Source organism: Prionailurus viverrinus, chromosome X (assembly GCF_022837055.1).
Source record: "Prionailurus viverrinus isolate Anna chromosome X, UM_Priviv_1.0, whole genome shotgun sequence".
NCBI lineage: Eukaryota > Metazoa > Chordata > Mammalia > Carnivora > Felidae > Prionailurus > Prionailurus viverrinus.
The window spans coordinates 31,980,830-31,996,583 of NC_062579.1; the positions used below are offsets into that span (position 1 = coordinate 31,980,830).

Consider the following 15,754-nt stretch of genomic DNA (forward strand, 5'->3'; position numbering starts at 1 on the left):
ACACAAGCAGGGGAGAGGCAGAGAGAGAGGGAGGGAGAGAGAGAACCCCAAGCAGGCTCTGCGCTCCCAGCACAGACTTGGGGCTCGGTCTCACGAGCCGTGGGACCATGACCTGAGCTGAAATCAAGAGCCGGATGCTTAACCGACTGTGCCACCCAGGCGCCCCTAGGACTGCAAACTGGATTCTGAGTATAACTGCCCTGAAATCCTCCAATTTGCCCTGGTTTATACAGAGACCATATATTCCCCTGAAGTCATCTGTAGGGAACGGACCGTCGTGGTCACTTAAAAAACATCCGTGACGAAAGTGGTGTTTGAGGAATACACAGGACACAAGATGTCCAATTTTCTCCTTTCCGCAACAGGTTTATTGCCTTTTAAGAAAATTTTTGTAAAATATAAATACAAAGGCAGAGAATTTACTTACAAAGTTAAAACACAGATTTCAAACATAAACACACAATTCAGAAAATTTTAGTTTTATGTACATTTCCAAGCAACCTCGACATTATTATGTTAGTTCTCAGTATTTTACAGGGTACAGAAAAAAATAGCTCAGTCTTCTTTAAATAAGAGCATAAAATGTTTAAACATATAAACAATCCGGTTTGATGCGTGAAAACTAATTTCACAGCTTTTTAAATTAGGATATAAAAGTTTCATACAATTAGTTGTTGTGTGTGGATATGGTTTGAATTTATATTACACACTACCGGATTACATCCAATAGCATTGACCTGGCCCGAGCAGGTACTCTGTAAACAAAACATGAAGGTACAACCAATTCCCAAGCGCCTTCACCCAACTCACTCCCCGAGACCAGCCGCGTGGCTCGGACCACACTCGCAAGAGTCGTGGCCTCCGACGAGGGAGCTCTGTGTGACGTCGCGTCCAAGTGTGGCACTCCGTTTCCTCATTGTTTGTTTTCTCCTTAAAAGAGAAATGGAACAAAACAAACAGTCCCGGTAAAAACGAACGTATCCCAAAGCGTGTGTGCATCGCAACAGTAAAGAAACGTTAGAACAACTTCATAAAAAACTGACGGAGACGTTTCTCTTATATAAAGAAGAGATATTTTCGTATGTAATAGTGTCCTTTCTTTACAGAAATAGTCGTATTATGACACATATGCACAAAGATTAACACTATACCACACTGTACACGGAGGGCCCGGCGAGCTCACCAGTAGTCGTCCGAGCCCATGTCGCCGGGGTGGAGCCACTCCATGGACGAGCCCAGCAGAGTCTGAAGCTCGCTGGTGAACTCCACCAGGTCTAAGAGCTCCTTGCTTTCGGGGTTAAAGGCTTCCAGGTCTTTGGAGCAAGAGAACAGGAGACTTGCCGAAACTTGCCGGTAAAACTCTGCCTCTGCGATGGTGACGATTTCCACATTTGGGAAGTTGCACCGGAATATGCGAGAGGACATCTTCAGTTTCTTGAGCACGTCCGAGAGCAACAGCCAGTTTCGAGGCCTGCGCGTGAGAGGGGAGAGTGGTTCGAGGCTGCGGCCAACTTAAAAGCGTTCCCCGCTATTCCCCGTACCACCCCCCCCCCCCCCAAGGAGCCGAGTCCCTGGGCCAGGCCAGCGGTTACTTCTGCCCCCGCCCCGGGTCTCACCAGCCCTGCGACATCTACTTTTACGCGGCGACAACTCCGGACTCGGCTGCATTTAGCAAGAGACCGTCTAGAGACGATTTAAACGGAAGCAGGGACCGCACCTCTGAAAGAGCCTTCTCTTGGGAGGGGTGGGGATCTCAGTGCTGCCAGAACCTTCCAGGTGAAACACCTGCTCGCTCAGCTCTGGCCACACCTCGGGTCACCACTCTCCAAGGGAGTGCCTCGCTGCCGTCACCGCGGGAAGCCTTCGGTCTCCCAGCGCCTGACAGTGATGCAGAGGCCTCTTTGGTCTCTCGTCTCCTCCGACCCCCATGAACGGAGCGTTAGACACCCAGAAGGCTGGCTGGCTTTCTTCCCCCCTCCCCCCACCCCTCAGTGCTTTGGGGAGTGACGCTTTTGAGAGGGAAGGTGTTACGTTCCCTCTGTACACCCTCAGCATACGTGAGGAGGATGTTACTGGTTAAGCACCTCTGTCAACATTTCAGCAGAACAGTTTCCTGACATGTACGCACCCCCCGAGGGATGGGTCAGTTGCGGCCCAGTGGCCTGGCCGCGGGGGCAAGACTGGATCTGACCAAATCTGAGGACACACGAGACCCGAGGTGCCCTGGGACGCGTTTTCCAGTTCACACGAGAAGGGGCCACGTGGGTATAGGCCAACAGACCTCAAATGCCTTGGAAGGTCCCTACGGTGGCCTGTTGGAGCGGGGCGGGGGCGGGGGCGGGACGGGGCGACTCCTAAGGAGGACCCCTTTCCAAAGAGTTTAGTGACCCAAGGATCCAAGTTGCGGACTCTTCTGTGAAGTTCCGGTCACTGAATTCAACGTCCCTTGGGCTCCAGGGGTGCTGTGTTCCCAACCTCCACGCCTTTTCTGGGAAAGGCCTGCTGTGGGCTTCGTGGGCTTCGAGGAATCCACTCACCTACCCACCCGCCCGCCATCTGCTTAAAGGCGTCTCTAACTCCTGCCGCCGAGCAGCCTAACTAGTCCACGAGCACGTGACGGCCATGCTCAATGCTCACCCCTGAGCGACGGACACTTGGATGTTGTAACACGGTAAGAGGGGGCTTTCTGAGAACTCAAATTCAAACACGTCGCTGTAGGCCTCATCGTCGTCATCCTGGTCCTCCGGCCCCGGGGGGTTTGCCAAAACGTCATATCCGCTTTCGTCATCTGGCTCTAATGCCGGGCAAACGAGAGAGAGAGAAATCAGTAAGCCACCGCGAGGTATCAGCTCTTGTCGAAAGAGGACGCCGTGAAAAACTCTTTCCCAAGTCGGCCCTGCTCGTGGCGCCCACTGCCCACCGCCCCTCGCCCACAGCACAGAAAACTCCTTCACTTCCCACCGAACCAGAAGGAACAACGGCTCACCGCACACAGCGCTGCCATAGAACTCCCAGGAGCCATTGGAATCTTCGTCGCTGCGACCCTGTAGGTCATTTAAATAATCTGGAGGGAGAAAACCAAGATAAAACCCGCTGGGGAGAATCAAATGCTGGCCGCTTTCGGGGGCATTTTACCGTCAGGCCTGGCATGCGACTTCCCGGCTATCCCACAGCGCCCCCTTTGTGCCCTGCTGCCAACACCCGGTTCTCTGCCACATCAGACCAGGACCTGCATACCTGTCCACCTGCCTTCCGGACAGACGGGCCACCCTCACTGCCCCTGGAGCCCACCAAAAAACCTAGACGGGCCAGCTACGCATTTTCTCAGCCCTCGAAAGCAAATTAAGAGTGTATATTTTGTCTTTGAATTTCGTATCCCTTCTCTGATAGACTCACTTTCCCCAGGAAGTATGACTCAAGGTAAACGAGGGTGGGCCCCACGACCGAGTGGTATTCCCTGGACAGAAACGCGCGAAGAAGCCATCTAAATGGTTGAGTAGTTAAGCCCACGTCTTGAACTCTGTCGTACCTGTTAAAAACTTTTCCATAAGCTCGCTGTGGGTCATTTTCATGATGGTTCTACCTGAGTACGTAGCCAAAGTGGGGTCAGCACCATAAGAGAGGAGCAAACGGACGATTTCCAAGTGATCGTTCTCGACGGCATCGTGGAGAGGTCTAGGAGAGACACGCGGCGGGTTTACACGTGTGCTTGCCTCTGACAACGTGCAAGACTGGACACGCGCGGGCCAAGCTTCCCGGGGGGGCCATTTCACCAAGGTGTGCGCCTGCCTCTGCCATTCCGGACAGGGGAACTGAGGCACCGTGAGTGGCCCGAGGTCAAGCAACGAAGCACTCTGTTGTGATGTCTGTACTTAACCCCTTACAAGGCAGGTGAAGGGACACATTTCAGGCTTAATTCTCAACTGCAAGTCTATTTTTAAGCCAGGACCCCAGGAGGAACTCAAGTCCAAAGGAAATCATTTTCAATGAACTTAAGCAGTGACAGACTAGAAAAAGAGAATTTATGAGGGGGGGGGGGCGCGGGGAATCGCACCATTATGGAAGCCAAAACACCAAGCAATTGTTATACCATTAAAAAAAGAAAAAAGAAAAGCTTATTCCTTTTTTTAAATGTTTCTTTTTGAGAGAGAGAGAGCGAGAGAGCGAGAGAGTGAATGTGAGTGGGGGAGGGGCAGAAAGAGGGAGACACAGAATCCGAGGCAGGCTCCAGGCTCTGAGCCGTCAGCACAGAGCCCGACGCGGGGCTCAAACTCACAAACCGCGAGATCGTGACCTGAGCCGAAGTCAGGCGCTTAACCGACTGAGCCACCCAGGTGGCCCAAGCCTACTCCTTTTTTCAGAAAGAAACTAGGTACGAAGTGGAGCCTTTCCTGAAAGGCGCATGTCAGCAGCTTAGAGATCAATGATCAAACCTCTGGCCCAGAAGCAGAGTCCCTGGGGTGAGACCTTGGGAGGGTACACACTCTTCCGGCCGGTGTCCACTGGGGTCAGGCGGTTGCCCACAGTCCCGTCCTGAGGGAAGGCTATTTGGAAATCACGAAACACCAAATACCTTTCAGTTTTGCTAATTTTATGCCTGTCAGGAAAGCCCTATGCCCCGCCTCCTGGTGGCATCCCATGCACACAACCAGGAAGATGCTTGGGCTGACTCAGACCTAGGCCTCTGACCAACAAACCGAGGTCAAGGGCAGGGTAGGGGACAGGCCTGGGGATGTGAGTGGACAAAGCGGGTCGTACGGAGCCAGTGGCCTCTGGCCCTCTGTCTGTACTCCTGGGACTTTCAACTCACGTGTATTTTAAATACAGTGCTTTAATACATGCTGACATGGGGCATCCGACTTCGGCTCAGGTCATGATCTCACGGTTCGTGAGTTCGAGCCCCGCATCGGGCTCTCTGCTGTCAGGGAGGAGCCTGCTTGGGATCCTCTGTATCCCTCTCTATCTGCCCCTCCCCCGCTCGTGCTCTCCGTCAAAAATAAAAGACACGTTAAGAGAAACTGCTGACAATAAGTCCAGGGTCTTCAAAGGCAACACCTGCGATTATTCGTGAAGGCTCCGACATTTTCAGGGACTTCTGTCCAGGGGAACGTTACTAACTGTTAATGTTCTATCTAAACTTGCCAGAAAGGTCTGTTCCATTCCATTCGAGGACTCTGCCGTCCGCGTGCTTACATATCAGTCTCTATCTATCTTTCCTTCTGGGGGTTTCCCACATGCCCTGAGAACCACCGCCACTGACCTGGTTCCGTCCTGGGCACTGCAGTTGACGTCCGCGCCATATTCAAGGAGGTGTCGCACAATGTTGAGCCACCCCCTGGCACAAGCCTCGTGCAGGGCACAGTAACCCGCGTTGTCTCGATGGTTCACGTCACAAATCTTGTTCTCCAGGCAGTACAAGACCACTTCCTGCGGGGAGAGGGGGAGAGGGATGCCATCATCCATCATCACACAGCGAACCTTCCAAGGGTGACCTCTCCAGAGCCCGTCAGTGCCTTCTTTCAAAGGCACACCCCCCCCCCCCCGGGCCCGAGAGCCACCGCGGGGTGGGCAGACGGTGGACGTGTCGGTGAGGGGGCGAGGGCATGTGTGACAAAGATTGAACGGGCCCATTCAGTAGGTGGTAGTGGAGAACAACGCAAGTCTGGATGAAAGCATGGATGACCGACGCGCAGAGATTAAATCAGCCGGAGAACATTCCTTCACGTAGAGAGGGAGGGGTGGCCGGTTAGGTTAGCCAGGTCCTCCCACGCTCCCGCTTGCAGGGTAAGTAGGGTAAAAGAGACACTCTTTGCACCACAGAAAACATCAAGAAGGGACACGAAATTCTTCAAACAAGCCCCGCCCTATATGTTACCTCGCTCCACCCCCCTCGGAGCGGAATCGATATGATATTTACGGATTTACCGAAGTTAAAGATGAGCATCCGACATACCACACGCTGCCGCCTACGCGTCTCAAGAACTAAATAAAACAAGTCTACCCTTCCCCCTTCGAGGAAGGTATTCTGTGTCAACGGTTTGCATTAGAATCACTGTTATTAATCTGACTTCTTTGGTGTATTAAAATATTAATATGAACTGCTCCCGGTAAGCAGAGCAGTAATTTATTCAGTGTTTTATTACCTTGATTAAGAAAGTTTTCAAACACACGGAACAGCAATTGCCACCAGAAAACACACTACACTGTTCTCCTACAAGTCATGTCCAGCAGAGAGCCGTCAGGTTCCGAGAGCTGGGGGTAGGCGGGGCCTGCCCACACGTGGTCTACTTGGTAAGAGGGAGCTGGCCGGGGTCAGAGCAGGCCTCCCGGTGACAACTTTTAAATAACTCATCTGTTAAACCTCAAACAGGGGTCATTCCAGCCGCCCACAGATGTAAGGTGGGACCTGAAAACCTTTCGTGGCCTTTCTAGGACCCATCAATCAAAAGCGACCGCTTCCTTGGGAGCTAACCGGAAGGTTCCATATGCTCACCCTGGGGACCTAATATGGCACGCTGGTAACCCTGGCCGTTGGGGCCCTGCTGCTTCAGGCGACCGAGGCAGCTCCCTTCCAAACCAGGAGGAGGAAGAAAGAAGGTGTGGCCAACAAATGAGTGTCTTCGTTCAGACCCTAACCTGCCAGGAAGCCCACAATCCTCTGGGCTCCCAGGCCACCTGCCCTGAGCCCTCGTATCCAGGATACCGCATGAAGCTGCTGCTCTTTTAGCAGGCCCTCACTAGCCAGACTCGAGTGGACGGCTGCAAGCTAATGAGTTGTGTGCCCCAGCCAGGGAGAGGCCCCGTCACGTGGCTCTGGGATCAGGTCTGAGCACCACCGCTGTGCACAGATCAATTTACCCGCGGCCCGGCGGCCGGCCCGGTGTCCTATCAACCCAGGGTTTATTTGCTCTGACAACTATGGCCTTCACCTGGAAACCTTTGTCGCTACTGGACGGATCTGAGGGTACCTAGAAATGAAAGGACAAAGCTGATGGGTAAGTCAACCCTCTTTTCCTGGAGGGTGGTGGGGAAGGCAGTAGTAACCCGACGGCCAGGTCAAACTCTTTGACATGGGCTGCCCCAACTGAGCCGTGTGGCTATCGCCGTTTACAAAGGACTTCTCCCTCTCCCCCAAATGAGTATGTCATCTGTTATCCCGCGGTCATCCAGGAGACCTCAGGAAGGGAAGGCGGTACTATTCTCGTTCAACACTCGGGTTTCGAAACAGAGGTCCGGAGAGGTTGGAGCCCAAGTCCAATTCACATGAAACCCTAGACCTATGGCTCCAGTCTTTTGGTACCTGGTCAGCTAGGAAGATTGAGAAGGCCCAAGAGGGCCCCTGCGAGGGGGGTGCAATCGTGCTGTGACGAGCATCCCATCCCAACGCCAGGCTCTCTCGGTTAGGGGGTCGAGCAGGCGACCCGCTCTCTCTTAGCTGGGACGGCGGCGGCCTCTATAGGCTGGCCACCGCTGTCACCAACAGAGACAATGGTGAAGAGGCTGGGCAAGTTGGCCTCCCCAGTACGGTTCTTGGTTTATTTTCCACACTAGAAATGGGACGGTTTGAAGGGCAGCCCACCCATTTCCAAACAAAATCAAACTGTTTTTGTTGGACAATTCTCTGTTAAGCGGCTATAAGCCGTATGCCATTAACCGCAAAATGTAACCATAAAGGCCATAAACCCGACATTGTTAATTAATTAAATGCCTCATTAACTTTTTTAAAAACATGATTTATTCAATTCATAGAAAATTTAACCATCACCACTAAACGCACAAGCATGTGGTTGCACATTGGCATTTTAGCCTAAGAAACAGAAACCTTTTTACCGGAAGGGAAAGGTTTGACCGTCTCTGGCCATGCACGTGGTCTATTTAACACAGAGGGTGCTTCTGAACCTTCAGAACCAGATAAACACAACGCAAAGCTTGGACAGCCTTTTGCTTTCACATAGTATGTCCAGCTCAGCAGAAAATGACAGTGGGAAAGACTAACTTCAGGAAGGCCTTCCCAAGCCAGTGCCTTCGTGAAACACACCTTTACGGGGTTAAACAAATTGTCCTTCACCTTTCAAAGTTTTAGCCCACCACATCTAACTGGCCATCATCGCAACATTTTAAGTCCTGCCTGGAGAAATCCTGGGAAGTTGGAAGTTAAAAGTCGGTAGTTAAAATGTTCAGCATCCGAACCGCTGATCTGTGCAAATTACATATTGAACTTTACATGTGAAGGGGGGAGAAAAAACCCCGGTCGTCCTGACATAAACACTTCTACGGCTTCACGTGCCATCGAAGGCCCTTTAGGTAGCTTACAAATGTCTGGATCAAGTAAGTGCTCCTTGGTCCAGGGCTCAGACCCACTGGTTCCACGGAAAACCAAAATGCAAACTTCCTCAGAGGACCAACCAGGGTCCGTCCCTGGTCTGAAAGGGAGACTGGTGGAAATGTCAAGATCAAAGGTGAGGCTGGGAGCCCCACCCTCCACCGCCCTCCACCGAGGGGTGGAGCCCGCTGCCCTCCTGCTCCCCCTCCAGCTCTCAGGTGAGGCTTCCTCTGGGGCCCCCCCGTGGGTTTCACCTTCCCGAACTAAAAATCATCCCAGAGAGCTCCCTCCGGGTAATCTGGACATCTCCAGAAAAGACACGACCGTACAAACGACAGCACATTTCACCAACGAGCAAATGGGGCAGGGGACGGGCTGGCTTGGGGTCAAGGCGGTCACACCGACCAGAGCCCCCTCCCCGCCCCCACAACGGATGGAAGCACAGAGCCGGTCAGGGTGTGGGGGCCAGGACTTCGGCAAATCCCGGGAGCCCCCGGCAGAGCCCTGCCACCGCAGCCCTCGGCCACACCTCCAAGCTCCACACTCCGCCTGCTGAGCCCCGTTTTATTTTCGCCATTCAACTCCCAGAGGGCTGATGCCAGCATAAAAAATGCCTTTGCCCTGTGGGCTATTACATCACAATTTCATCTGACAAGTGTGGTGGGGGAGCCGCACAGGGCAGAGGGGGTCATCTATCTCAGAGGGCAGCTCCGACGTAAGCCAGTCTTGGAGAGGAGCAGGGTGGGGGAGGGGGCAGTGAGTCTTAGGCCTGAGTCCCGCTGCTCCTCCTCCTCCTCCTCCTCCTCCTCCTCCTCCTCAGCAGCCCTCAGGCTCCCTCGCCCTCTCACATAAAAGACTCTTCACTCTTCGGGTCCGCCCCCCTCCCCCACCAACCCCCTACCCCTGCCCAGACATTTCCCGCCCCGCTCCCCACAGGGGCACCGCTTTGCCCGAGAAACAGCGCAAGCAACCCAAAATAGAGCTAATAACTTCTCTCCCCCTTGCTAATCAGAATCCAAAAGGGCTCATTAAAATTCCCCCAGTCGCCAAGCCCTGGGTTATGTCAGATTTTATATCAGAGATAAGTGAGCGAGACTGGAGGATGCCGAAGCAGCCTACCTGCCTGAACACGAACTGAACATCAGAGAGGCCTTTCTTTTCACATGGCGATTGAACAAGCCAGCAAAGAGTCGGAACGCGAGTGGGGCTAATGCAAACATCCCGCTGGAATACCCAGCCCAGCCCCTGATGGGGGAGGGGAGGGGCGCTGGGCTCCGAGACCCTGCGAGACCCTGCCCGGGCTCAGCCAGGGCACCTCCCCCACCCCCACCCCAGCCTCGAGGAGCGACAGCCCAGGCTCTTGGAATCCGGGCACCCCCAAGGACACTCACCTCGTAGCCAAGGCGGGCTGCCCGCTGCAGGAGGGTCTCGCCTGCGTTCTTATTGACAATAAGTCTCCGTGCTTCTGGCGGCATCGGGCGCGACTGGGTGGTCTCGGGAGGGGAGCTTGAGCGCGGCAGCTGGGAGGACTGGGAAGCCGGCAGCAGTTGTTGCAAACGGTCGAAGGGCTTCTGGTCCTGCTTGGCTGGTGACAAATCGTAGTCGGAACTGGGCTCGGGCCGCTTTCTGAACCTCCGGACGGTCACCTATCACGAAACCAGGCAGCGCTCGTGGGTAAGCCGGCCTTCCAGCCCCCGCGTCTCTTCCCCTCCTCCCCGCAAGTTACAAACCCGAGTGGGGGAGGCACTTTCCCCTTTCCGTTTGTTTGGGGGAGGGGGGCTGTGGAGTGGAGGGAGGCTGGGGGGAAGGGTTTCGTTCTTAACTAGTTTGAAACTTGGCCACCACCCAGGAGACGTGGCCCCTAGGATGGGGGAGTGACGTTTTGGGAGGGGAACCTGGGAAAAGGAAAGCTTTGTCCCCAGAAGCCGAGAAGCAGGGGGCAAGAGGTACCTTGCCGTCAGTGTTCTCCACATAGTAGTCTCCGGTCAGCGACAAGCCGTGCCTGGGCTCCGGAGGGATCAAATGCTTGGTTTTGCACAGTCTCTTCCCGGATGGTTTCTCGCTGTTGTCGGTGTATTTCTGCAGCAGGGAGGCAGCCTGGCAATCTTCTTCTTCGTCTGTGCACAGCACATCTGTCTTCTGGCTTTCTTTAATTTTCTGCTGTTTGGCAGGCGGCCTCGAGGCTGGCGCGCAGCTTGGCGGAGGCTGCTTTTTGCCGCTTGCATTGGTGGATGAAAGGCTCTTCATGGGCGGAGAGCCGGAGAACACAGGCAAGCCTAAATCCGGAGGGGGTGGCGGGCGGGAAGGAGGGAGGGGGAGAAGAAGCAGGCGTTACACGGTTGTAGCCGGTGCGGAAAGAAAAGCCCATTGTTAGCACTGATCACTGGAGCGGCTTCAGTTTTTAAAGATATACCAATTATGTTTCCAAAGCATTAATATTTTAATTATCCCACATTCAAACGGCAAATAGGTTAACCCACGAAACGCCAAGCGGCAAGTTTCTCCGGAGGGCCGGGACAAGAGGGCACAAGCCAGCCCTTCCCGGATCTGCCACCCCCAACCCGTGGGGGCCTGGGTGCTCAGCACCTAGCCATCGGCCACAGTCTGAGGCTGCCACCGGGGTGCTGGCGGGCCCGCGGGGTCACCCAGACTTGCCCTTTCTGCAGGGAAGTGGGGAGGCTGGAAGGACCTCCCGAGAGAACTCCCCGCCCGCCACATCCTACACCCTACACCCTACAATCCGTCCATTTTCTATGGCGCCCTTCCCCAGGCAGGTGATCCACCCTCCGCGAGCGGGGCAGGCGGTCACGGGGTGGCCTCCGCGTACCTTGTTCGTTGTCACTGGATTTGAGGGACTCCTCCGACCAGCTTCTGTTGCCTTTGGCCTCTGCCCTTTTCCTGCCAGGTTTCTCTTCGGGGCTGTTATTGCCCTGGGCAGTGACCTCAGGCTGAACTGCCTGGGTCACTTCCTTCCTGCCCTGCCGGCCAGGTTTGCTCTCTGCTGCCGACACCTGCTGCTCCCACCGTTCTCTAAGGTGCAGCAAGTGGCGTTGCTTTTTAGGATGGAGCCCTGTTAATTCAATGCACACCTTCAGGTTGGTCAGCTCACTATAATGTGGGTCTTCTAAGTAGTTAGAGGAACTGTTTGTCATTTCCCTCTCAGGCCAGTCATCTAATGGAGAAATAACTACAAATTAATCAACAAGCCCCCTGGGGAGGGGGGGGAACAAACTGTCTTAAGCATCACTAATGGGGGGTGGGGGAGGGGAGGGGAGTGGTCACAGCCTCCGCCCGAGGGCTGTCACCAAGTCTTGGGAGGGGGCCTGTTCATCTTTGGCCGTCTTGGGGCTGGAGCTCCTGCATCTGGCTTTGGGGCAAGGGTGAGCGGCTTCCCCAGGGCTCCGGGGCGGGAACGGGGGGGGGGGGGGGGGGTGAGGGTGGGGGGTCTCCACTGCTCCGCATTAGGACTCCCCCTGGGCGCCCTGCGGCCGGGGTGCGCGGCACACGTCATGTCCATCCACCTCTGGCCGCGTGCGCAGGCAGTCGAAGCCGACCGAGCTCACCTTTGGAGACCCGTCTTCGCTTGGCTTTCAGCAGAGGGTCCTCCGGCAGGTCTTCCGCTGCGGTCTCGGTGTGGTTGCTGTCACCTGAGACTTTGCGCTTTCTGTCCAGCCGGAGGGTGGGGCTGTGTGGCATGTCCCCGGCCGCCTGGTCGGCGGGGGGCTCGCTCGCAGGCTGCCTGTCCACGAAGTATTTCTCCACGGGAAGATCTTTGTCCTCTGGCGCTTCAAAGGGATCGTGTTTGTTTCCAGCACTGTATTCGCCTGGCGGACGGGAGACAGGAATACGAGGGATGAAGGCCCGAAGGTCACCACGGGAAGGCAGGACCTCCATGCCCACGGTCGTCTGCCACCAACAGACCGTTCTTTGGATGACCGGGGGCCTCACGCGTTGGCGGCACAAAACCCGCAGAAATACAACGTCTCAAAAGGGAGGCACACACCACCCTCGGCTTTCTCTTTCTACCTTTTTATAGTTGGGGCACAAAGAGAGTCGGGAGACGAGGCATCCTCACGACTTCAATGATGCTCAGGTCCCTTCCAGGGCCCTGTCCCGCGGGGGGCAAGTGACCCTGCAGCAAGATCCAACCAAGCCAGGGCTGACCCAAGAAATCTCTCCGGAATCATTTGCTGAAGGCATGATTTTGAAATCAAAGGAAAGCTACGTAATAAACAGAACGAATAGCGCCGCCGCGTCATCTGCAGAAGGGACAGCAGCAATGTTCCCTTGGGTCGACAGGGGAGACGGGGAAGAGAGGGCTGGGCAAGGAGTGTGTTGGCAGGCAGGGAAGCTGGGGGACCAAGCGGGGAAGACGAGCCTGGGGAAGCCAAGGAGAGGCTTCCTGGTGTGCACACAAGAGTCAAAGGCAATTTCTTTTTTCTTTTTTTTAGGTTTCTTTCTTTTGGGGGGCGGGGGCAGAGAGAGAGGGGAAGCGAGAATCCCAAGCAGCCTCGGCACAGTCAGCGAGGAGGCTGATGCGGGGGGCTCGAACACTCGAACTGTGGGATCATGACCTGAACCGCAGTCAGACGCGTAACTGATTGAGCCACCCACGTGCCCCAGAAGGGTCAAAGGCAATTTCAAAGAACTCAACCTGATTACCACACTTCCCTCGGTCTTTCTGACATCTGCAGAGTGAAAAAAGTGTAGTGTTTTACTCCAACACCTGGGTGACACCATGCCTTCCTTCACACGCAAACATCTAGGGACATTCCAAACGCAAGGATCCGCCCCCTTTGGTGCCCTTAAATCGGCTCGGCCCAACGTCACGCGCTGCTTTTGCTCCAGCCTAAGAAATGGCTCATCAACGCCTCTGGTCCCATTTCTTCTAATCCCTGAATAGTTTTGTAACCATCACTGTGACGTTAAGGAGCGGGAGTTCAGTATTTCGATGGTAACACTGAGCAGAACTGCTCAAGTCCATTTCCACAGGAAGTCATAAACACACTCATCATATGCTGACCCCATTCCTCCTCCTTCCCCCGCCTAGACCACTTCAAATATCACTCCCGCTCCTGACCAGCCCAGCTGGTCCCCTGATCAGACTTTCCTTGGGGGCATTGGCAGCATTCAGTGGCACTCCGTTGTGGGGGGTGGGGTGGGGGTGGGGGGAATTTCACCCTGGCCTCGGCTAGCCTGAGCTGTCAATGGTGGAAGGACCTGCCCACGTGGGTCTTCTGTCACGGCAGTGTCCCAACACAAAGCTCAGTGGCGGCAGCAGGAAGCCCGCGCAAGCCTCTGACCCATGCTTCCGGGCGATGCAGCCGGGATGACCGGCGGACTGGGTTCGGCCCAGGCGAGCAAAGGGGACAGGCTGTGACTCGCACGCCTGCCGCGCTGTGACCCTCGTAACCGCTCTGGCGGTAACAGCGTTCCTTTACAACCGAAGGGGGGACCGAGTTGTCAAGTGGGAATATGGCTGCGAGCTCTTCTCCCGCCGGTGAGCTGCCTCCCGGGGGTGGGCTCCGTGAACAGCACGAGCCCAGCTAACGGAAAGGCCGGAGAAATCACTTTAACGGACGGGATGCCAAGGCTGTCAAGGCTAGGCTTGAGTGTTAGCCCTGTATGCATGAGATGTTAACATGTGAGCCCTCCTGGTTAACACCATTTGACGTTCCTGGTCCAACCAGCCTTCCCCGAAAGCCCCGTGGGAGGCGCTGGGGATCAGTGTACAGATATAAGGGCTAGCTCAAGAACCACCGTGTGCAATTTTAAAGTCAATTCAGTGTATCCGCCTCCCCCACCCTTAGGTAGGAAAGATGGTTCAAACAAAGTGGGCTGAAAGCAGGGGTAATCGGGAGATGACGGATGCCTTCTAGGGTCACAATCAGGCAGAAAAGCTTAGCCAGCGACCTGCGATGTGCCCCGATCGGTTTAAGCCTCTCTTCGCCCCCGAGTGCTTCAGATTCCGCTTCTACATTTGACATCTTAGCTGCAGGTCTCGAAATCACCTGTATCTGTTACGGGCCCTATCCGGCGAAAGAGGCACGTCTTGCTCGGGGAGAGGGATTTCCGGGCGCGTTGGCCCTCGCTGCCAACTTCCCACAGTGCAGCTCGGTTCTATTCTCCCCTACCTGGCCTTTCACCGTGTCAGCAGGCCGTGACCGACCGGAGACCTCGTCTCCCCTTCCTCGCCGAACGACAGCCGCCCTACAGGTGCACAACAGCCTTCCCCTTCACCCGCCAGGATGGGGAGCCGTGGTTCACTGAAATCACCCACCCACGCGACGTAGCTGAGCTGCTTTCGTCCCCATTTGGCGAAAGGATCTTTCCCCAAACTAGATCCATCCATCCTTCCCACAACTCCCGAGCCTCTCAGGGCAAAGATCCCAGTTCAGCCGAGGGAAACTGCCCCCCTACCGTGCCCAAGACCTCATGCGCCATGACCTTACCCAGGCCAGTAATTAATAATCCTAAAGAGCACCCGCCATGACTGCCCTAGATACACGTGGCCACCAGCTATGGGGGACATGTGCCATGTCACACACCTGATCTGCCGGGAGCTCCTCGATGAGACTATTCTAGCCACAGCTGCCGGGATTACCCTTGAAAGCAAAGGAGATGGAGAGCCAGATACACAGGGGTCCTAACTACCCAGTCCACCACCCGTTCCCTTCTAAACGTGGGAAGCTATGTGCTCTTGGTCATCTGATCCAAGCGGATGCGAATGTGGCTCTGTTGTTCGTGGTTTAACACTTGGTCCCTGCAGTGTGGTCACGTGACTCACGGACCATACATCCCATAATTTATCATGGTTGTGCCATAGCACCACCTCAAAGAAGCATCGCCATGGCAACATTTACAAGTCACCGTGGCAACAAAGCACCCTCCACCATTGAGCCATGACCAGTCAGCCCTAAACAAGGTGGGAGGGTTCCCCACGATGGAAATTCCCTGCTCTGCAGATAACTGTGACACCTCAAGCAAAGGCTAACCTTGTGGAAACTTACGCCCTCCACAAAGAAGCATGGGGAATCGCGGTTTCAAACTCAGCGTAGTTCATCAACATGCAGGCGGCTCGGCCAAAGAGAAGTTTCGTGAAGCCCTTTGACTGAGGCTTCCTCCAGTTCCTGCCCAGGCACGGCCACTGAGCAGGTCCTGGGTCTGCCCCAGCCAAGTGGCTGGCAAGGGAGACGGCCACTCCCAGTTCACGAGGGAAGGGACCAAGGTCTCCTTGTCCTCCCCGCCCCCCCCCGCCCCCCACCCCCCGCCTTCAAAATGCCACTGATGGGAACCATCAGCAAAGTTCCAAGCTTGAGAACCCGCCTAGGTCCTCTGTTGACCTTCTCAAATAAAAACTTAATTCAGCCACGCCTACTATCATAAAGCATAAACGAAAATCCCGGCCGCGGTGTTTTCAACTTAATTCAC

The 15,754-nt window shown here is 55.0% G+C and overlaps 1 protein-coding gene across 11 annotated transcripts in view; it reads right to left on the reverse strand.

The window, feature by feature from the left end:
* Positions 1 to 340: 340 nt before the first annotated feature.
* BCOR (BCL6 corepressor) overlaps positions 341 to 15,754 on the reverse strand; it is a 115,327-nt gene continuing 99,913 nt past the window's right edge. For 7 of the 11 annotated variants that reach the window (XM_047843513.1, XM_047843516.1, XM_047843512.1 and 4 more), the window contains 10 exons: positions 11,887 to 12,147; positions 11,151 to 11,495; positions 10,274 to 10,599; positions 9,715 to 9,969; positions 5,261 to 5,427; positions 3,530 to 3,675; positions 2,987 to 3,064; positions 2,638 to 2,794; positions 1,184 to 1,471; positions 341 to 930 (listed from right to left, as the gene is read on the reverse strand). In XM_047843513.1, coding sequence (XP_047699469.1) covers positions 807 to 930; positions 1,184 to 1,471; positions 2,638 to 2,794; positions 2,987 to 3,064; positions 3,530 to 3,675; positions 5,261 to 5,427; positions 9,715 to 9,969; positions 10,274 to 10,599; positions 11,151 to 11,495; positions 11,887 to 12,147 — 2,147 coding nt within the window. In that variant the 3' untranslated portion in view covers positions 341 to 806. Of the gene's footprint in view, positions 1,472 to 2,637; positions 2,795 to 2,986; positions 3,065 to 3,529; positions 3,676 to 5,260; positions 5,428 to 9,714; positions 9,970 to 10,273; positions 10,600 to 11,150; positions 11,496 to 11,886; positions 12,148 to 15,754 lie in introns of all 11 variants that reach the window. The other 4 variants (XM_047843521.1, XM_047843520.1, XM_047843518.1 and 1 more) reach the window with 3 other exon arrangements.